At 46.5% G+C, this 20,610-nt stretch overlaps 1 protein-coding gene across 1 annotated transcript in view; it reads right to left on the bottom strand.

Moving 5' to 3' along the window:
• Positions 1-20,610, bottom strand: part of LOC135199692 (DNA repair and recombination protein RAD54B-like) — a 63,217-nt gene that overhangs the window by 12,026 nt on the left and 30,581 nt on the right. Inside the window, exons 3-5 of the mRNA XM_064227847.1 lie at positions 15,856-15,955; positions 15,246-15,350; positions 6,675-6,920 (exon numbers count right to left, since the gene is read on the bottom strand). Coding sequence (XP_064083917.1) covers positions 6,675-6,920; positions 15,246-15,350; positions 15,856-15,955 — 451 coding nt within the window. The remainder of the gene's footprint in view (positions 1-6,674; positions 6,921-15,245; positions 15,351-15,855; positions 15,956-20,610) is intronic.

A 20,610-nucleotide genomic window follows, 5' to 3' on the forward strand; every position in this document is an offset into this window, starting at 1 on the left:
TTGCCCCCAAGATTGTGTCTGCAGACACGTATGGCCCTAGCGAGCAGCAGATCTCATATGCCATCTTCACATCTCGCAGGGAGTGTGAAGTGAACCCAGAGTTGCTTCGCTAAAACATGGTACTCAGGATGTTGCTGAGTGCCATGCTCTGTTGAAATGCTTCCGAGGCCGCGCCCTCACCTCGTGAGGCATTCAGATAAAAAGCTTTTCAAATCTTTGTGCAAACACAATGAAGGAGCATTTTTTGAAAGAACTCCTTAACCCTAAAACCAGGGTGTACTTCGATATGGCAAGTCTGGTCTTTTTTCGGAACACTGCAGATTGCCCGACTGACTTCGACTTTCTTGATTTTAAGTAAGATAAAAACTTGAGAGACCTGACAGGGCACAGGACTCTCTCTGGCTCCTGCCCACTAACTTGTGCCATCCTTGCTTCCAAGATCCTGGCCCAAGGACAAAAAGGGTTTCCATTCTTAGGCCATAACGAAAGGCTTAGAGAGCACACCTCCTTGTGTTCTCTAAAGCCAAAACTTGTGACGATGGCTTAAAATCTCACTAACCCTCTTTGTCGTATCTAGGGTGGTTAGAAGAAGGCCTTCCTGATCACATACAAGAAAGTTAACAGGCAGGAGAGGTTCGAATGCTTTGACATCAAGAACTTCAGACTACGTCTAAGTTCCATATTGAAAGCTTCGATCCGGAAATGCACAGTCTGTACTAAAGTCAGGTGTGAACGACCAGTTGACCAGTCAGACGAATCAAGGACAGCAAGGCTGTACCCTGAAGACCAAAAGGCACTATTCTTAGCTGAAGGATGAGTGTCTGGACTGCCTGGGCGATTCAATCTAAGCAAACCTTGGGGGTGTATCAACGCAACCCAACGTCGTCCGCAATCGACTTCGTCAATAAGAAACTCAGGGCTACTATATGTCGCCTGATCTCGCACGAGTGTCTGACTCCGAGAAAACAGGCGAGACAAAAAGTAGATGGTGAGCTAGAATCGAGATTCCACAGACCTCAATGATCGTGAAGGTCTTTGTTGTTTGACAGATGCAAATCTGTCAAACAACATTCTCTGTTGTCTGTTCGCACTGGCAGAATTTTCAAAACTCTCGGCAACCGCTAGACCACTGGTAGTTCAGGTGATCTCCCCCACGTTCCCGTGGCGCTGGTACTTGGAACTATTCCCGTTTTCCTCAGATTTCTCTGAACCCTGTCTCCTGAGGGGAGGAGGGTGGGAATTTAATTATATATACCTGCCAGGTAAGTATGCATAAAACTTTATTGTATCATAACAATATCATTTTTATGCATGACACTTACCTGGCAGGTATATATATAGCTGATTGACACATTTGGAGGTGGGTCACAGACAGCAACATCGTCATAATTCAAAAATTAACTAATTTTTAAAATTATTTATTAAGTTCCTTACCTGCTAAGGTAGCTGACTCGTAGGGTCCTGCCTCTTAGCCTGCTAAACCTTAGTAGCTCTCAAACTAGGATGTGACCTGTTTGTTGAGAAAGCTAATAACAAGGGTCTGACAACTGGACGGGACCAATTTGTTGACAGGAAACCCTAGCCCTCTCTTACCAGGGGCATCATGCTAGGATAAGTTAGACCACCTGAACCACACACAAAGCTAACGTAACACATTAAACTTCACATACTGAAGAGGAAATAACCCTCTCAAACAACCATAAAAAGAACACCACTTAATTAAAATACCTAGCATGTTAGTAATCTATCGTTGCTGCCGTCGATCGAGACGATTCGTACGGACTTTTGCAATCCTGTAACGAAACCTCTAGATGATCGTTACATTCTACGCCTGTTGTTATAATAGGCTCTTTCTCGTAAACTCGAGCAGGGACCGAGAGAAGATACTTCTTAAGATATGAGAGAGCTGTGGAATATCAGAGTTGATGTGGACCACTGGTTCCAAAAACTCGTTTCGAGGACTGGAGGGACGACCGAATTGCATTTACTTCTTTCAGATTAAGATCCAGGACATCTGAAACACTATCCAGATGCTCCGGCACCTTCTTTCTATCATGAAGCACTGAGAGATGTTCAGAATAATTCCTAGATCTTGAATAATATTTCAGTTTCCCGGTAGGAAAAAACGTGTCTGAATTGCAGTCTATTCGGGAAAAACAAACTTCTTCAGGAAGGAAATGGTCCCCAGCAAGCTCATCCATTCCCTCCCCGAGTATGCTTACTTCCCTATAAGGCTGCGCTTTGCCTAAGCAGGAGAGCATATAAAAGTGCAATGTTGCGGTAGACTCGTAGTTCTATACCGTGCGGTAACAAGCACCGAAAGGATTAAGAGATAACTCTGTTGAACATAGTAAGGCAAAAACTAATGCAACGTTTCTTCATTCACAGTAAGAAATCCCTCAATCTTTAGGCTAAAGTCCGTGATTGTAGGACAGAGATTACAGTTAGTCAGTCAATCCCGCAGGAGAGACGTAACCGCCAGCACAGAGATACGGTTAGTCAGTCAATCCCGCAGGAGAGAGAGACGTAACCTACAGGGCATGACAGCGCACGATCTGTTACTGGCTCGGTTGGAAGTTTGGAACTTGGACAGTCAGACACAGCAGCAGCCAGCAGCTTACGAACGTCGTCTCTTAACTTTATGTCTGGGTTGCCAGCTACCCTATTCTACAAAGAAATAGGTCCGTTATTTTTTGAACAAAAAGAGACTCTCAAGCTGGTATATTTAAGCGAAACAGAAAACGCTAAATATATAGATGCGTTTGTGTCGTCAGAACACTACCATACAACGGTAAAAGATAAATCGGAAACTCCTGGAAGGCTGCAGGGAGTGACGATTAAATTGTCCTTAAAATAGTAGACAATAGACCTCTCGGTTGCCATCCGAAGAGGTAACTACAGCAAGCGTGTATGACTTGAACCAACCAGTAGTAAAATAACGAAGGCAAAAAAATTTTATATATCACAATAAAGTTTGTTCATACTTACCTGGCAGACATATATATAGCTGAATTCGGAAATACAGCTACATACATATTCTGACAGGCAAGTTTCATGAACAAAACTTAGAGAATCGAAGCAGACAGCTCAAGCTTCTTAAGATACTGGACATAAGCGTTCATTGACGTAGTCTACAAGTCTATTTCTTGTACGAGTCTGCGAATGAGGAAGGAGAGCTCTTCCGAACCTTGTCCTTATTCGCTTACGCAATATCAAGTTAATGAGATGTTTGACAATGAGAACTAACCCATTAACGGTACAGAGAGATATTTTGTCAATGAGGGGAGACCCACTTACTTGACAAAACGATAGTATATTGTCAATGGGGGAAAGTCACTGAATTGACAAAACGTAATCCAGGAAGTCGAGCCTTTTATTTTTCGATTACCGTCTCAAACAAGGAAGGGACAAGAATCCTGTTAAGAGACTGGGCTTACGGTAGGTAGAACGACGATGCTCAATCGGCATGGAAGTCTCGACTAGAAACTAACAAAAAATCTATCATCTGAAAAACCCTTTCAGATGGTCTAAAAGCTTTAAATTTATTGGCAGTATGGCAAAGGAAGTCCTGTCTTGCGCTTTCCTGAATGAGCGTCCTTTTGATGAGCCTGCTTTGCAAGAATCCTACTGAACGTTGCCGAAAATCCTGACGTTCAGGACGTCGAGCCTTTACATAACCCGTAACTGTCTTATCTCAAAGTCTTGACTGAGGTAGAGAAAACGAGATCTTCCCTTGAGCTTTCCTTAACTCCATCCACCTTTGCGAAAAGCAATATAATATTGACAGAGACCTCTTGAATTCACGAAACCCGAGGTCTTGCTGGGTTTCGAAGACGAAGTTCTGTTCACTTTCTTGAGGCTCAAATCTTAAACAAGAGCTTGAAGAGTTCAACAGAAACGTTCTGGTTGCGCGCTCTGCGTCCACTGGCGAGGACGCTCGGCGTCCTGGTGCGCGCTCAGCGTCCACTGGCGAGGACGCTCGGCGTCCTGGTGCGCGCTCGGCGTCCACTGGCGAGGACGCTCGGCGTCCACTGGCGTGGACGCTTCGGCGTTCCTGGTGCGCGCTCGGCGGCCACTGTGAGTGCGTCCATCCGAGCGTCCTGTTCAAGCCGATCGTCCAAATAAGCGTGCAGAAAAGCGTCACGCTCCTGACAGGCGTCAAAACAAGCGAGAGAAACTGCCTTCTTTTTCCTATTTCTTGGTGGAAAGAAGTACACGTGATCAGGCAACTTTCGCCTTCTTACTTCTCACAGAAACACATAACGAGGGAGAAGGGACGTGAAGCGTCCTCTTCTATAAAGCTTCTTAGAGGGCGCGAGTCCTTCCGAGAGCTCCAACCCTTGTGCGGGAGGACGCCTCGGAGGACGAGAAGCAATCCTTCAGGATTCGTGCATGTGCACGCACTTTGGCAGTCTGGGGATTTTCATCAGAAACTGCCGAAGGCACGCCAGATCGGTGGGGTTCCCTGTAACCCTCCTTCGGCTTTCGACATTCCCTCTCCCTTGGTTCTGGGAGTTCGACAGAGGTCTAGACCTAGAGGCGTTATAAGGCCGATCTGACGCACCCTCCACTACACAAGGGCACTGTCACTGCACTTAGCCACTTCACTATTGCTCTCTAAAGCAAGCACTTTCGATTCTAAGTTACGAATCGAAATAGTATAAGAGAAAGGGCAATAACCTCAACAGACACTGTTTTAGGGCCCGAAGCAACATTACAGGGTTAGGCGTAAACAAAAACAGAAGTAGAACTCTTCACAACAATGAAGGAGAGCGATCACCTCTCGCAGACATAGTCATAACCCGTAGGCCATACTACAGCGTTAGGCAAAATAAAGTCTACCGGAAGGTTAGCAGTATCACTACCCTGACTTTCGTAATTGATTAATTGCGTACATACTAAAACTTTTTCCTTACGGAATTAGACACGTTTACTGATTAATTGCGTACATACGAATCATACTTTTTCCTTACGGAAATAGACATGTTTACTGATTAATTGCGCCCCCCAAGTGCGGAACTACCGAAGCTTTCGGTAGCCACACCCTATCTTTATTGCAGAACAACACCCTCCTGAAACTAGCCTAACTAGTATTCAGATATCTTATGCAAAAATGAATCAAATTCAAATCAATTTAAGATAGCGTATGCCTAGCCACAAATCCAAGTAAATAAATTAAAAGACAATTAGGATACTTAGCGACAAATGAAGTTTCCAAAAATCCTAAGCCGGGAGGTACTGAAAAACAGGTTGTGTTTTCAGTACCGGCGACAGAAAATTTATGAATAGAAAATGGGAATGGTTCCTGATACCTGCCTCCCAGCGGCGGGAATGGGTACTAACCACCTGGCCGACCACTGCGTGTGTCGGAAGTTTTTTAAATTCTGTCGGACTTCAGAAAATACAGCTATATATATACCTGCCAGGTAAGTGTCATGCATAAAATTCCAAGAATAATCAAAAGAATAATCCAAAACCGGTCCACAAATCGCAAATGCCAAGCCAAGGAACAGGTACTTCACCAAAAGTCCGATGAAACAATCCAGGGCGAAAATTTTTAAAACGAGTAATATCCAAAATCGAGGAGGTATCGACAACAGATGTAGTCGACACCGGCGACAGAAAAATTATGACTGGAAAGGGGGATTGGTTCATACACCTGCCACCCAGCGGCGGGTGGGGTAGATCACCTGACCTACCTGTCGCATTTGCCGCGAGTTTTGAATTCTGTCGTGACGTCAGAGACGTAAGCTAAGTATATATCTGGCAGGAAAGTTCATGTACAAAACAGTTGTTTCCAGCACCGGCGACAGAAAAAATATGAACAGAAAATGGGAATGGTTCCTGATATCCGCCTCCCAGCGGCGGGAATGGGTACTACCACCTGGCCGCCCACTACGTGTGCCGCGAGTTTTGAAATTCTGTCGGACGTCAGAAATACAGCTATATATATATCTGACAGGTAAGTTTCATGAACAAAACATTTATTATAACAACATTTCAACCGAGTGAATTTTAACTGGCTAAGGTATTACTGTACTGTAATATGGTTTCAAATGACAAATTTTTTGTCAAAATTCCTACTGAATAAAATACTAGCACACTATCATCTACAAAAAGCATGAGCAAACTACATTAGTATTATTATTATTATTATTATTATTATCATTCAGAAGATAAACCCAATTCATATGGAACAAGCCCACCACAGGGGACACTGACTTGAAATTCAAGGTTCCAAAGAATATTATAGTGTTCATTCGAACTTAAAAGGTACCGAGATATACAGAAAGAGGAAATAAGTTATTGAAACAAAAGATAAATGAGCAAATAAATAAATACATATAAGTAAATTATTAAAATACAAATTGAATTGTATTAGTAGTAGTAATGAATTGCACCTTCACGTGATCTTCAAAGTTCCAAAGTGACAAACAAGACCATTCCGTTGATGGTCAAATCCATAACCGCTAACATTAGGTAACAGAAGAAACTTACCACAACAAACCACCCTATCTAAAAGAGATACATACATTTATGGCAGAAGCAGACATCCACACTGGAGAAAAGAACATAGAGTATTCCAGTAAAGGAAGTACAAATGACCTAAAATGGGTTGCACTGATTTGATCACTGTTATAAATATACACACAAAGAGAACTGAAAATGCAAACCTGGTGGTTAGGTGGTGGTCTGGGTAAGACGAGGGCATCGGGATTTGATGGATCATACAAGGGAGTTGTAGTACCTTGAGAAGCCGTGTTACTATGAGAAATCTTATTCAAAGTAGGGAGTTTGAAAGGTTTCGGTTTGGGTAATGCTGACACAACTGGTTTGGTGTCAGGTGCCTCCACAGGTAAAACGAGTCCCTGGAAGCAACGACCACTTATGTAATCGCTGGCCGAGATAACACCCTGTATCTGAAAGAAAATATTTTCATTATTATCACTGTTCAGAAGAAGAACCTCTGTTTATATGGAACAGGTGCAATACAGGGGGTATTGACTTGAAATTCTAACTTCCAAAGAATAAAGTGCTAGAGGAAAGAAATAATAGAAGGTAAAGGGAGCTACAGACAGTAGAAATCACTTATTAAAAGAGAGAATAAATCAATAAACTACTAAATACAAAAAATGTCGGTAAAATATTAAAATGAAAGGAGAACTGCATTAGGGTAGTATTAATGTATTCCATCTCGGCTTGAACTTTTGAAATATGACAATTTGTCCAAAATTGCATTTTTCCTAACTATACAAACCTGAGGTCCTTTTACAATAGGAAGGTACTAGCGGCAGCTGGATAGGTCGTAAGCTTTCGAACAAGGGGTTCGGTAGTTAACTGCTTGTCCGACAGGCGCGCGCGACTGGGAGGTAAACAACTCACTTTTGCTTTTGGCCCAAGCAAAAACTGCAGAGTGAGGGGTGGCATGAGGTGGGACTATGTGTAAAAGGACCTCAGGTTTGTATAGTTAGGAAAAATGCAATTTTGGACAAATTGTCATTTGTTCCGACACGGCATACAAACCTTCGGTCCTTTTACAATAGGAAGACTCACTTCTTGGTGGGAGGAATCTGAGTCTTTTGTGAACAGACTGGTGTTCGCCCAACCTTGGAATGCCTCCCTGGTCGTAAGAGCGAGGGAGGGATCCAAGCCTCTGTCCGATTGATCGGGGTGTGCACCGCAGGATCAATGGTCAAACCTCTGGACCAAGTACTAAGAGAGAGGCAAGCGTATCTCTTCGTACCAGCAAACAAGAACAAGTTCCTATTTGCAAGAGGCAACATAAAGTTATGGTTTGTCTCTTGTTGGCATCCACTTCCCCCCCCTTGTAGGAGGAAGTGGTGGATATTTCGCTCCCATCCCTAGTGAAAGGATAGGATGGGCTCTGTCGAGTAGCTCACCGGCATCTCGTCCTTTATTCCAGCGAAGGTGGGATGGACCATATCCCTCTACCCACAGGTAGAGGGGGAGAAAAAGATAGGAAGAGAAGCCAGTCACTCTCATTCACTTATCTATTCTTACAGTCACACCAGGACTCGATGCTGTTCAGCCTACTAGGGTCTGGGTTAGCTACACAACGTGTTGAGCAGCCACCACGGGTCCTAAGGAAAACGATCCAAGGACCTGTGGGCAATATCCAAAAGGTAGAAGGAGGTGCCAGTGGTCTGGTTGTACCAGACCCCTGCCTTCAGTACCTGCGCCACGGAGAAGTTCTTGTATAACTCGAGGGAGTGTACTTCTAGGTCATCTTGGTGCTGACGAAGAGTCTTCAACACTCAGCCTGGGATGTCGAGTTTCTTTCAGAAAGCGCGGTCGCGCTTTCACAGGACAAAGCAGCATCTCCTTCGCATCGAAGGCGGTGAAGTCCATTAGGGAGGGGATTGTGAAGGACTCTAACCGATCGTCAGGACCGAAGGGTTCAGAGTCTTCGCTACGAATTCGGTACGAAATCGAGCGTCACGAATCCCCATCCCCTGGATGCTTGACTTCGCAGGAAAAGTCATGCAATTACCTCAGAGGAAAAGAAGGGAATGGTCGTATGACCTATCCCTCTTCTCGACTTCGGTGATGTCCTGTACCCATACTGGTCTATCCGTCTGCAGCGAAGTTGTTCTTCTCGGTAGTGGATAGGACACCGACACTCAATGGTGGGTGTCGATGGTATGGTACTGTGACAAGCCGTTAGGACGAAGAAAAGACTGTTATGGAACAACCGAACTAAGTCCACAGCGAAGTTCGTAACAGACTTGGGCGCTCTGACAGCTGCCGACTGACTGCGTTCGGTAGGAGGCAAGTTGTCCAAGCACCCGAGCAAGTCACGTGACCTTCGCCTTAAAAGGGTTATGCCAAGAGACTAAACAAATAATTTGTTCGTCACCGATGCCAGAAGCAAGGTGATGACTCTCTTAAGGCATGTGCCCAACAGGCGAAAGTCAATTGCCTTCTAGAAACCGAGGTCCCTGATGGCAAGATATCTCATAGTATAGTTGATTCTCGGCTAAGGAGAAACAACACTATGTGTCGTTGAAGACGAAGGTGTACAGAAAATGCAACCTACGTCTTCACAGCTGAACCGAGAGAAGGATTCTCAAGATTCTGAACCTGTGCTACAAAGACTGAGAACGCTAACCGCTATTCATTGCTGTCCGGTGAGGATCGTAGTTGCAATAAAAGCGGAGCGCTTTTCAGTATGAAGACAGGGAAATACTGCCTGAAGAAACTGCTTCTTCATGGGCTGAACATTTTGGAAGTATAGAGCTGTCAGGTCGGAGAGTAGGCGATGTCTTCTGACATATCTGTTAATTCGGGGCGCAGCAATGAATAATTGCACACCTACGAATACGAGATATTTTGAAGACAAACTCAGATGTCTGCAAAAATCATTCGCATTATCGCGGTGCGATGCAGCGGGTGACTAGTACAGACTTCTGTTACCGTGCGGTAAACAGAAAGATGAAAGAGTCCAAGAGATATCTCTGTTGAAAATTCTCGCAATGTCGAAGGCGATGAAATCGAGCGTCACAGCAGTAGATGGTCCTTCATTATTGCGAGAATCCCCGTTAATCAGAGACCTAAGTCCATGATTGTTGGGCAGAGATACGGTTCGGTAGTCAATCAAAACCAGGGGAGAGAGAGACGTAACCGACCGTGCATCTCCGAGACCTAGCTGATACTGAGCCGCTATTCAGGCAGTTTCAATACGCAGTAGCTCTCGGTGACTCGTCATCCTGAGTTGCCAGGTAATCCATTATTATTCCACGAAGGAATGCGTTCGGCGCTAGAACCATCGAGCATAAAGAATACGCTCGAGCAATTCTATTTAACCGAACGGATTTCGGTAAATACAAAAGCTGATTTTGGTGTTGTCATGACAATACCAAGTATCTAAAATCGAAACTGATAACTGCTGGGAGGTTGCAGGCAACCCCGAGTTGCAGTTCAATTAAGATACAATTCGTCTCGGTCACAAACCGTAGAGTTAACTACGGTATGTGCCTACCCCGGACAATTCAACTGTTAAAAGAATCATGTCGCGAGGGTAATATACGTAGTATATTTGTAGGTTCTGTACCACGACCTCCATCCTAAATTCTTTTTCCTCTCGAGGAATGAGAATAAGGATTGGAGATCGACCGCCTTCGTTCTCTAGTCAAGAGAGTGAAGGAGAAGTCTTCCCAAAGGAAAGCTTCAATGGTGAACAGAATACCGAAGACGATAGTTCAAGCCAAACTGGAAGTTCCCGTCCGTTCTTCTCTATTCCAGGTTAATCGCCTACTGTGAGTACTCTTCTTTCAGCAGCAGTCTTCTTCCCAAATGCTAGAATTACAGGAATTCGAGCATAAGCGAGGTTCCCGATTATCGTGTAACAATTATCGGGGATTCTCGCTCACTTTGGACCGTGGTCTCGCCTAAGTGTTTGGAGATCGTAAAAAACTCGAACACTCTGAGTGCGCTAGAAATTCCGTAGAATTCTAAGCACTCTGCGAAACCCCCCCCCCCGAATTCGTCAAACGATATCGGCTGGTGATCCTCCCGATTCCCGTAGAAATCGAGAAAGGGGCAGGATCCCTCCTCAACGACCGGGGCTTACGTCAGGTAGGACCCGAAGGTCCCCCCGGTAGCGCAGCCCCTAACGTGGGATCTTACAGAGAAATCTCTGTAGGATCCCTCCCCTTTCCCTCGTAGCCGTAAGGAGAGAGGGAATGGGGGAGGAATTGGATACTGGCTCGCCTTCCCAGCGGAACTAGCAGTTGGAGAAGAAAAGGAGCAGCCATCGCCTTACGGCGATGGCCTCTCAGAGCCTGGGAAAACGTATCGTCAGAAAACGTTTTCCCACGAGGAGGTTACGAACTCATACTGTAGGTAAGGGTCTGCCGCCACTGTGAACGTCGTCTGGGTGGGGCTGATCGACACCTGACAGGAGAGAGCCGATACCGTCCTCCGACTCATTCCAGTCCTCGTCGAGGTCGAAACCTCAGGAGGACCGAAGGGGTATTCAAATACGGTGTCCGAAGACCACGTAGAAACGCCTCTGTCGCAGTAGAGGAGGTGAAGTAGCTTGTTCTTACCGGCCAGAACTGAGAGAGCCTTCTTGTCCGGAGACGAGAGACTACCTGGTTCACACCAGTCGGCAAGCTCCGATCGGCGGGCAGACCCACCGTCGATTTGGGTTCCCCTCTCGGGCCCCAAAACGACTCGAGCCGAGACGTGCTCTGCTGGTGGGAGCGGCGATCCTTCCCCGAGGTCGTTGTGCTGACGAATCAGCGCCATAACCTCGGCAAAGTTCCTCTGGATCTCGGAAGTCAGCATATTGCAGAGTGGGACCGTTAAGCCCTTCGAACAAGAGCATATTCCGAGAACCTTCCTCCTAAGACGGGGGAACAGCGACAGCCCTCTCGGTCTTCTCCATCCACTTGCGCCATACGTCCTGGCCGGTCCAAGAACCGTGCCTGGCACGTAGGGCGTCGTAGGTGGGATCATGAGGGGCGCACCCCTCACGATCACTCCTCAATACCTCGCTCCTCCCGGTGTAACCCGAGGAGGTTGAAGGTACGGGAGAGGCAGACCTGACGCTCCCTCCTCGCTCGCTGGCAGAACCAGCAGGCTTGGAGGGCTGCAGGCGATCGTCAACCCGACGGTGGTGGGATCGTCAACCCCCGGGTGGCGATGCTGCTGCAGGCCTGGTCGAACCGTCCTCGCTGTGGTGAGAACGGCTGGACTGAGCACGCGGAACCCGATCTCGAGTGTCAGAAGAGCTGGTGCTGGTTGCCGTACCCGATGCTCTCTGTGAGAGCGACGGTTCAGGCGACCTGCAGGCTCCACTGTCACAGTGAGACCGGTGCTTGTCCTCACGGCACGTCACGTCGCTGGTTCCAGCCGTGGCTGGCACCGGCGAACGGGAGGACCTCTTCCCAGCCTCAGCCTGGTGCCGGCTCCGGTGGACCGTCACGTCCCCGGGGTCAGCCAGCTGGTCGCCGCGAGAGCGAGAGCTGGTCCTGGTAAGAGTCGCGTGAGCGTCTGTCACCAGTCTTCCGCCCGTGCCGTGAACCTGACGCTGAGCGGACTCAGAGGTCTGGTTCCTGGCTGCACGGTCGCTGGTAGGCGACCGTACACTCGGTACCTCCCGCGAACGAGTAGGCCGAGACGGACCCATGATGCAGTGGTAGAACCACTGACACCAGGCGAGGAAGTACGGTGTTAGCCGGTACCCCTCTGGTCCCCGTAGTCTTCTTCCTTGCGGAAGAAGAGACGGGCCCCGCTCCCGAAGGAGCAGGAGGACCAGGCGGAAGGAACCCTCCCGTCCCACCGAGGTGAGACAGGTCCCGAGAAGCTCCCGAGGGAGACTTCTTAGGAGGGAGGAGGCAACCTTCTTCTTCCTCGGCTGTGAAGCCTTAGAAGTCGAAGGGGAAGAGGCGGCAGCCGACGACGATGAAGAAGATGAAGACGACGACGACGACACCTTCCTCCTCCTCTTCTTCGTCAGCTTCCTCAGGACAGACGTAAGATCTGCTATCCAGCGGAGCCGGGGCTGCTGTAGCCGAAGCCACAGGGCCCGACCGCACCTGTACAGACAGACCAAAGTCTGGGGTAGTACCACCACTAACAGGGACGACGTCAGCAGGTATGGGCATCTCAGGAACAGCAGGCACAGCCAGCACAGCATCAGTAGGGACAGCCAGCGCAGCAAACGGCAGGGAAAACGCCAGCGCAGCAACTGCAGGGACAGCCCAGCGCAGCAACTGCATGGACAGTCAGCCCAGAATCGGCAGGTACGGCAGGCAGCACCGGAAACACAGGAAGTGGAGCAGCAGCCAGCAACATCCTGGTACCGGCGGCAGGTCCCAGGGGCGAGCTCTAGGGCAGCGGAAGTGTGGTCGCGGCAGCGCGGCAACCACGAGCGGCGGCGGCGCGCCCCCCTCTCGGTACGGCGAACGGCACTTCACAGCGGCGTAGGCAAGACTGTTACCACGTGAGGCGAGTACACCAGGTGAGGAGGGACGTCGTCACCTGGAGCGTGGTCACCACTCCATGGGTGACCGCAGTAGGCCCAGACATAGAACCGCAGCCCCTGGACACTAGCACGCCCTGCAAATGGAAGGACGCCCATACCTCACCAAGGTCCACCCTCGTGGCAGTAGCACCTGCGGAAATAACAGTAGTAGCGATTAGTGGGGGGGAAGTCCCCTCGCGCAGGGGGGGTGAGCCCTCTCCGAACGAGTGGAAGACCCCGAATACAATTGTACATCGGGCACCGAGCGCCTCCCCCGCGCTCGACGGGTCGGGCGAGGAGAAGAACGCAGATAACCTCCCCCCCCCCAAGGGGAAGGGCCATCTGTGGGGAGCTGAGCGGGGGGGGGGGGGGGGTGGGGGGGGGGGGGGGGGGGTCCTCGTTCCCCACCCCAGCACAGCACCCATGTACCCAACAATAATAATAAGAGCCCGAGAGCAATCGTGCCCTCGGCCCGAATGCAAGGGCATAAGGATCAATTCCCTGACTGAGCGGAACTTGAACCAAATAATGATTGATGCAATCAATAATAAAAGGAATAAATAAAAATTAAAAAGAATCTTGCATTACGATTCACTTCACAATGAATAAGGGCTCGGATCGAGCGCATTTGCGCCCTCGGTACCGAGCGCAAGGGTAAAAGGATCCATTCCCGATTATGAATGGAAAAACCTTGATCCATAATGAATTGATGCAATCAAAATATATATGAAAATGAAAAAGAATACTGCGCTTGCGATTTCACTGCATACAAATAAAAAGGGGGAAGGATCAATTCCCGGGAAATAGCGGAAACATTGAATCCAAGTAAACAATGCAATCTCAATAAAATATGAAAATGAAAAAGAACTGCACTTGCGATTTCACTTCATTCAAATAAAAAGGGGAAAGGATCAATTTCCGGGTAAGCTCGGAAACTGATCCAAAATGAGTATTGCTACAATCAAAATAATATATGAAAATGAAAAAGAATACTGTACTTGCGATTCCACTTCCATACAGAATAAGTTTTCGTGCCGAGCGCATTCGCTCGGCAACGAGCATACAGGTCAAAAAAAAATATAAATGAAAAGAGCACTTACTTACGATTTTCATCTACACATTTCCAACCAAAATATACGCTCGGAGCGAGCGCTCTCCGCCCTCGGCACCGAGCATACACAATACGAGGATCATTTCTGGGAAAATGAATTCCCGCACTTACGCCCTTCAGTCCCGGCACTCGGGTAATCGGAGGGCGTGGTGAAACCAAGATCCTTTAATTCACAATTGAATTCAATGGAAATAAATATGAAATGATTGTACTTACAATTCAGTTTCACTAGATAAATAGAAAAAGAAAACAACCAAGAAACCATGCGAAAGCAACGACGATTGAAGCGGAGCAGAGAGCGATGATAAACCGCTCCACACGCCAGCAGGCCGAAAGCAAAAGTGATTTGTTTACCTCCCAGTCGCGCGCGCGCGCCTGTCGGACAAGCAGTTAACTACCGAACCCCTTGTTCGAAAGCTTACGACCTATCCAGCTGCCGCTAGTACCTTCCTATTGTAAAAGGACCGAAGGTTTGTATGCCGTGTCGGAACAATCCAGTTGCACGAAATCCTCAGTGGGGAGGCTGGAAGTTCCACAGTCCAGTGGTGTGAGGAATAAAGGACCTCTGGAACTCAGAAGTTCAACAGTGAGGCACATTGACTGCATACTGGTCATGCTCTTCAGCAAATCTGGCTGCTCTCAGCAGGAAAAGGGGATCAGGGCTAAATTTAACAACTAGTATTACTGCAATTTTTAGGACAGAATTTATGTAATTAGAAATCCATCCTGTAACTTATTTTCTTACTAGTTAAGATTGTATAACCTTAAAACTATATTTAAAACTAAAGTCATATAATATAAATTTCAATGTTTTTTCTTTTCTCAATGCGTGACAATTTTCTTCTGCTCACTAATTTCCAACAAGAGATAGGAGAAGAAAGGCAGATATTTCATCGTATACATAATCATTATTAGAAGAGTGGTATCCTCAGCACAACCCAAGAAAGGTGTACATTGCTGCCAGTGGCAGTCCCAAGAGCAGATAATAATGAAAAAATCATTGCTTAATTTTTACTGGCTAAGATTTTGCAGAAAACCGAGCCAAGAATCATTCATATATATGTAGTACATAATATATTAGCCTGGATTTGCACTCAAAAACACATTTAAAATAGATAAAACTAAAACTTTATGAACCTTTACCTCAACCTCTTTGCCTCCTATAGGGAGTGTGTTGCCTTCTTCAAGCTGAGCTAAATCCGATAATTTATATCCTGAACCTCGCCCAATTTCCTTACCCTCAGTGTCCTGAAATCAGAGAAGTTCCAAGTCTACTAAATGGAATTTTTACGATAAAAAATGTAGCTACAAAGCCAATAATCATATAGCCCTATTCAATTTAAAAATAATTCAGGTACTACACAATTCTGATACATCTTGAAAGACAAGAAGTCTTATGGCGCAAACCAAAGTCAGTCTCTACTGTCCTGAAAGGTGGAGCATCATTCCTTCTTGCTAAATAAACCTCGGATATAACCTGACTATGAACTCTGATGTCAATACTGAAAACTATCTTTCACTTATGCATCCTTAAAATTCTTAAATTACTTTTTGTAACATTAGTAAAAATCTCCTCTGATCAAGAAGAGTAATGTGTTCCATGAGATAAAATAAATGAATAAGATTCCTCCTTGCATATAACAGCACCAATTCTTGAATAAAATGGAAATGCATCAAAACAATTTGAATACACTCTGTTACAACTACTCTGTCAATGAAGAAGCTGCAAAAAAAAGGGGAAATAATATAGTACCTTGAGAATTACTGATCTGCTTTTGGTAATTAGGATAGCATCTCCTTCCCATTTCTTGTGCTTTTTATTTGAGCGCTTACACCACACCACTGAATAATACCTGTTGGAAAAATAATCTGATGAACTGAGGGACAAGAATACCTGAAAGCATCAATTTTTATACTTCACAGCCATATGAATATGTATCTACACTAAACAAGAGCGAGGGGCCCCAACTGAAACTATGTGCTTAGGTAATTTATTAAGAAAATTTTCCTCCCCAAATCAGAACTTTGATCTCTTTTAATTATAACTAAAATCCTGCTACCTGTACAGTATACTGTAATGGGAATCAGAACTTAACAAACTGCTACATAATATACTTCACTGAATTTCTTTTATATCTGTCAAGTCTAGCTTTGTGAAACAACATTGAAATACTTTGCCTAGTTGAATTTGTTACTCGTTGCTGAAAAATAGTTGCTTATACAGTGGTACCTCGAGATACGAAAGGCTCAACTTACGAAAAACTCAAGATACGAAAGGCTCAACTTACGAAAAACTCGAGATACGAAAGGCTCAACTTACGAAAAACTCGAGATACGAAAGGCTCAACTTACGAAAAACTCGAGATACAAAAGCAAATACGAAGATTTTTGTGGCTCTACATACGAAAATTGTTCAAGATACGAAAGGTTGTTGCTGTAAAGTCCGAGATTCACCCGGACCACCGATAACAATTTTAAAACTCGCGCGCCGCCAACTGAGTGGACTCGCCACCATCCTCCCGCTCTCCCATTGGTTCCCAAGAAAGTTGAAGTAGGAAAGAAGAGGATGCTTTCTTTGGAGACGAAGATGGAGATCATTAAAAAATATGAAGCTGGTATGCAATGAGTGTGATCGCGAAGGAACACGGCCGAAATCCGTTGACAATAGGCACCATCCTTAAGCAGAAGGATGTCATCAAAGCAGCTACACCTTCCAAGGGCATGACTATTTTGTCCAGCAAGAGGAGCCATGTGCACGATGAGATGGAAAGGCTGCTTCTTGTCTGGATAAAAGATAAAGAAATTGCTGGCGATACGATAACAGAGACGGCAATCTCCCACAAGGCCAGTGCTATTTTCAGCGATTTGATTGCCCAGGCTGAAGACGACGGAGGAGAAGGGACATCAACGCCAACCCCAGACTTCAAGGCTTCTCATGGGTGGTTCGAAAAATTCCGTAAATGGACTGGCATCCTTTCGGTGGTGCGGCATGGGGAGGCGGCCAGCTTGGACACAAAAGCGGCCAAAGCCTTTATTAAGATGTTCGATGAGATGACGCTCAATGAAGGCTACAGTTCTCAGCAAGTCTTCAACTGTGATGAGACTGGCCTTTTTTTGGAAAAAAATGCCTTCTCGGACATACATCACGCAGGAAGAGAAGAAGCTACCCAGGCATAAGCCTATGAAAGACAGGCTTACGCTCGCACTTTGTTCAAACGCCAGTGGGGATTGCAAGGTGAAGTGGGGGGTTAACGAGACTTTTGTTCACCGAGTGGGTAAATGTGTTTTGGCCCGACAGTGAAGAAATTCTTGGAAGAGAAGTGCCTCCCTCTGAAATGTCTGCTGGTGTTGGACAATGCCCCTGCTCACCCTCCTGGCCTCGAGGAAGATATCTTAGCAGAGTATTTGTTTATCAAGGTTCTTTATCTTCTGCCTAACACCACCCCTCTCCTCCAGCCCATGGACCAGTAAGTGATATCGAACTTCAAGAAGCTGTATACGAAATGTTATTGTTATAATACAATTAAGTTTGGTCATACTTACCTGGCAGATATATATATAGCTGTATTTCTGACGTCCGACAGAATTTCAAAACTCGCGGCACACGTAGTGGGGCGGCCAGGTGGTAGTACCCATTCCCGCCGCTGGGAGGCGGATATCAGGAACCATTCCCATTTTCTATTCATATTTATTCATGACCCTTGTCTCCTGAGGGGAGGAGGGTGGGCACTCTAATTATATATATCTGCCAGGTAAGTATGAACAAACTTAATTGTATTATAACAATAACATTTTGTTCATGAAACTTACCTGTCAGATATATATATAGCTGAATCCCACCTTCGGATGGTGGGTAGAGACAGACTAGGATTTTTAGGAAACTTAAATTAAATAAAAGATTAACTTATTGGTTCCTTACCTGATAGCAAAGTAGACTCTGTGATTACTGTCACTTAAAGCCTGCTTATGCTTTTTTCAGAGTTGCCAGCCAGGTTTGGACCTGTAGTGCTGGTGCACTCTGGATGCTCTGTCAACGGGGACGTGACCACAATGTGACAAGACCATCTAGCCAAACATATGGCAGTAACACAGCAACCGACCACCACCTGACCAACTAACCAAAAAACCCCTGACATTAACACTAAGGAATGGGAGATTTCCACAGAAGATCTCACCATCAACCAAAAACACAATAAACTAACCTAACTAAGCTAAGGGATAGGGAGAGCGCCACCTTCAGCCCCCAAAACTGTGTCTGCCGAAATGTAAGGCCCCAAACGAAACTACCAGTTCTCGTAAATCGTTCTCACATCCCGGAGGTAATGTGAGGCGAATACGGAATTGCTCCTCCAGAAGGTGCTATCAAGAATATCTCTGATAGACATATTCCTTTGGAAGGCAAGAGAAGTAGCTACGGCTCTGACCTCGTGAGCTTTCACTTTAAAGAGGCTCATATCAGTCTTCTGGCAAGATGAATGAGCCTCTTTAATGACGCCCCTCAAGAAGAAAAGCAACAGATTCTTTCGACAACGGCAAATCTGGTCTCTTCACCGAGCACCAGAGATTACCTGAGGGACCTCTTATCTCTTTAGTCCTATTCACATAGAACTTGAGAGCCCTGACAGGGCACAGGGCTCTCTCTGGTTCTTGACCCACGAGACTCGATATTCCTTTGATTTCAAAGCTCTTTGGCCAAGGATTAGACGGGTTCTCGTTCTTAGCCAAGAAAGATGGGTTCAACGAGCAGACAGCGCTGTCTCCTTGAAGCCCACTAGGCTACTGAACGCTTGGATTTCACTAACTCTTCTTCGCCGTCGCCAGAGAAGCTAGGAAAACGCGTTTTTCTCGTCAAGTCCCTTAGAGAAGCTTCATGGAGAGGCTCAAAGGGACTTAGCATCAGATGTTTCAACACCACATCTAGATTCCATGAGGGCGGTCTTGCCTGTGGAATCTTGGTGGTTTCGAACGACCTTAAGAGATCGTGCAGATCCTTATTGTCGGAGAGGTCCAGTCCTCTGTGGCGAAAAAACGGCAGACAACATACTCCTATAACCCCTTGATTGTAGGAAACTGCCAATTTCTGTACATTTCTTAGATAGAGTAAGAAATCTGCTATCTGATTCACAGAGGTCGTGGAAGAGGAAATTCCTTCCTTCTTGCACCATGCCCTGAAGGAGGACCACTTAGATTGGTAGACAGCTCTTGAAGAGGCTCTTCGAGCATTAGCGATTGCTCTCGCGCTGCCTTTGAAAAGCCTCTCGCTCTGGCCAACTTTTCGATAGTCTGAACGCAGTCAGAGCCAGAGCGGAGAGGTTTGGTGAAACCTTTTGAAGTGAGGCTGTCTGAGTAGATCTCTCCTCCAGGGCAACGTTCTTGGGAAGTCCACAAGGAATGTCATGACCTCTGTGAACCACTCTTGCTGGCCACATTGGGGCAATCAGAGTCAACCTTGTCCCTTCTGAAGCTGCGAACTTCCTCATTACGTCCCCCATGATCTTGAATGGGGGAAAGGCGTAAAGATCCAGGTCTGTTCCAGTTCCAGAGCAACGCGTCCACTGCAATTGCCCCTGGATCCAGAACCGGGGAGCAATACAGAGGAAGCCTCTTCGTCCTTGATGTAGCGAACAGGTCTACTAGAGGACGTCCCCCACAATCTCCATAATTTGTTGACAGACTTCCTGGTGCAAGGTCCATTCTGTTTGGTAAGAATCTGATTTCGGCGACTGAGAAGGTCCGCCCTGACATTCTGAACCCCTGCCACGAATCTTGTCAGGATCTTGATGCGCCTTGCGTCTGCCCATAGCAGAACTTCCTTCGCCAGGAGAAAAAGGGATCTGGAGCGAGTTCCTCCCTGATTCTTTAGATACGCAAGGGCTGTGGTACTGTCTGAGTTGACTTGAACAACCTTGCTTGACAGTTTGTCTTCAAGAACTGCAGCGACAGGAATATCGCTGCCAGTTCCTTTACATTGATGTGCCAGGCTACCTGTTCCCCTCTCCAGGAGCCTGACACTTCCTCCCCCCCTAGTGTTGCTCCCCAACCGGAAATGGAAGCGTCTGAGAACAACACTAGGTCGGGGCTCAGAAGATTTAAGGAGAAGCCCTCTCGTAACTTCTGAGGGTCGAGCCACCATCTTAAGTGGACTTTTACCTTGTTGGAGATCCTTAGGATCGCATTCAGGTCCTCTTTCGACGTCCATTCTTCCGCAAGGAAAAATTGAAGAGGCCTGAGGTGCAATCTTCCCAGCGAGACAAACTTTTCTAGCGAGGAAATGGTGCCCAGCAGACTCATCCACTCCCTCACCGAACAAGCTTCTCTCTCTAGGAAGGCTGCGACTTTCTCTAACCCAGTCGCTGACGTTCCTGGGATGGAAACGCCCGAAAAGCCACTGAATCCATCTGAATCCCCAGATACACAATGGACTGTGTCGGGGTCAGATGCGACTTTTCGGAGTTGACCAAAAGACCCAGAGACTTTGCTAGGGCTAACGTAAACTGAAGGTCCTTCA

Source organism: Macrobrachium nipponense, chromosome 26, assembly GCF_015104395.2.
Source record: "Macrobrachium nipponense isolate FS-2020 chromosome 26, ASM1510439v2, whole genome shotgun sequence".
NCBI lineage: Eukaryota > Metazoa > Arthropoda > Malacostraca > Decapoda > Palaemonidae > Macrobrachium > Macrobrachium nipponense.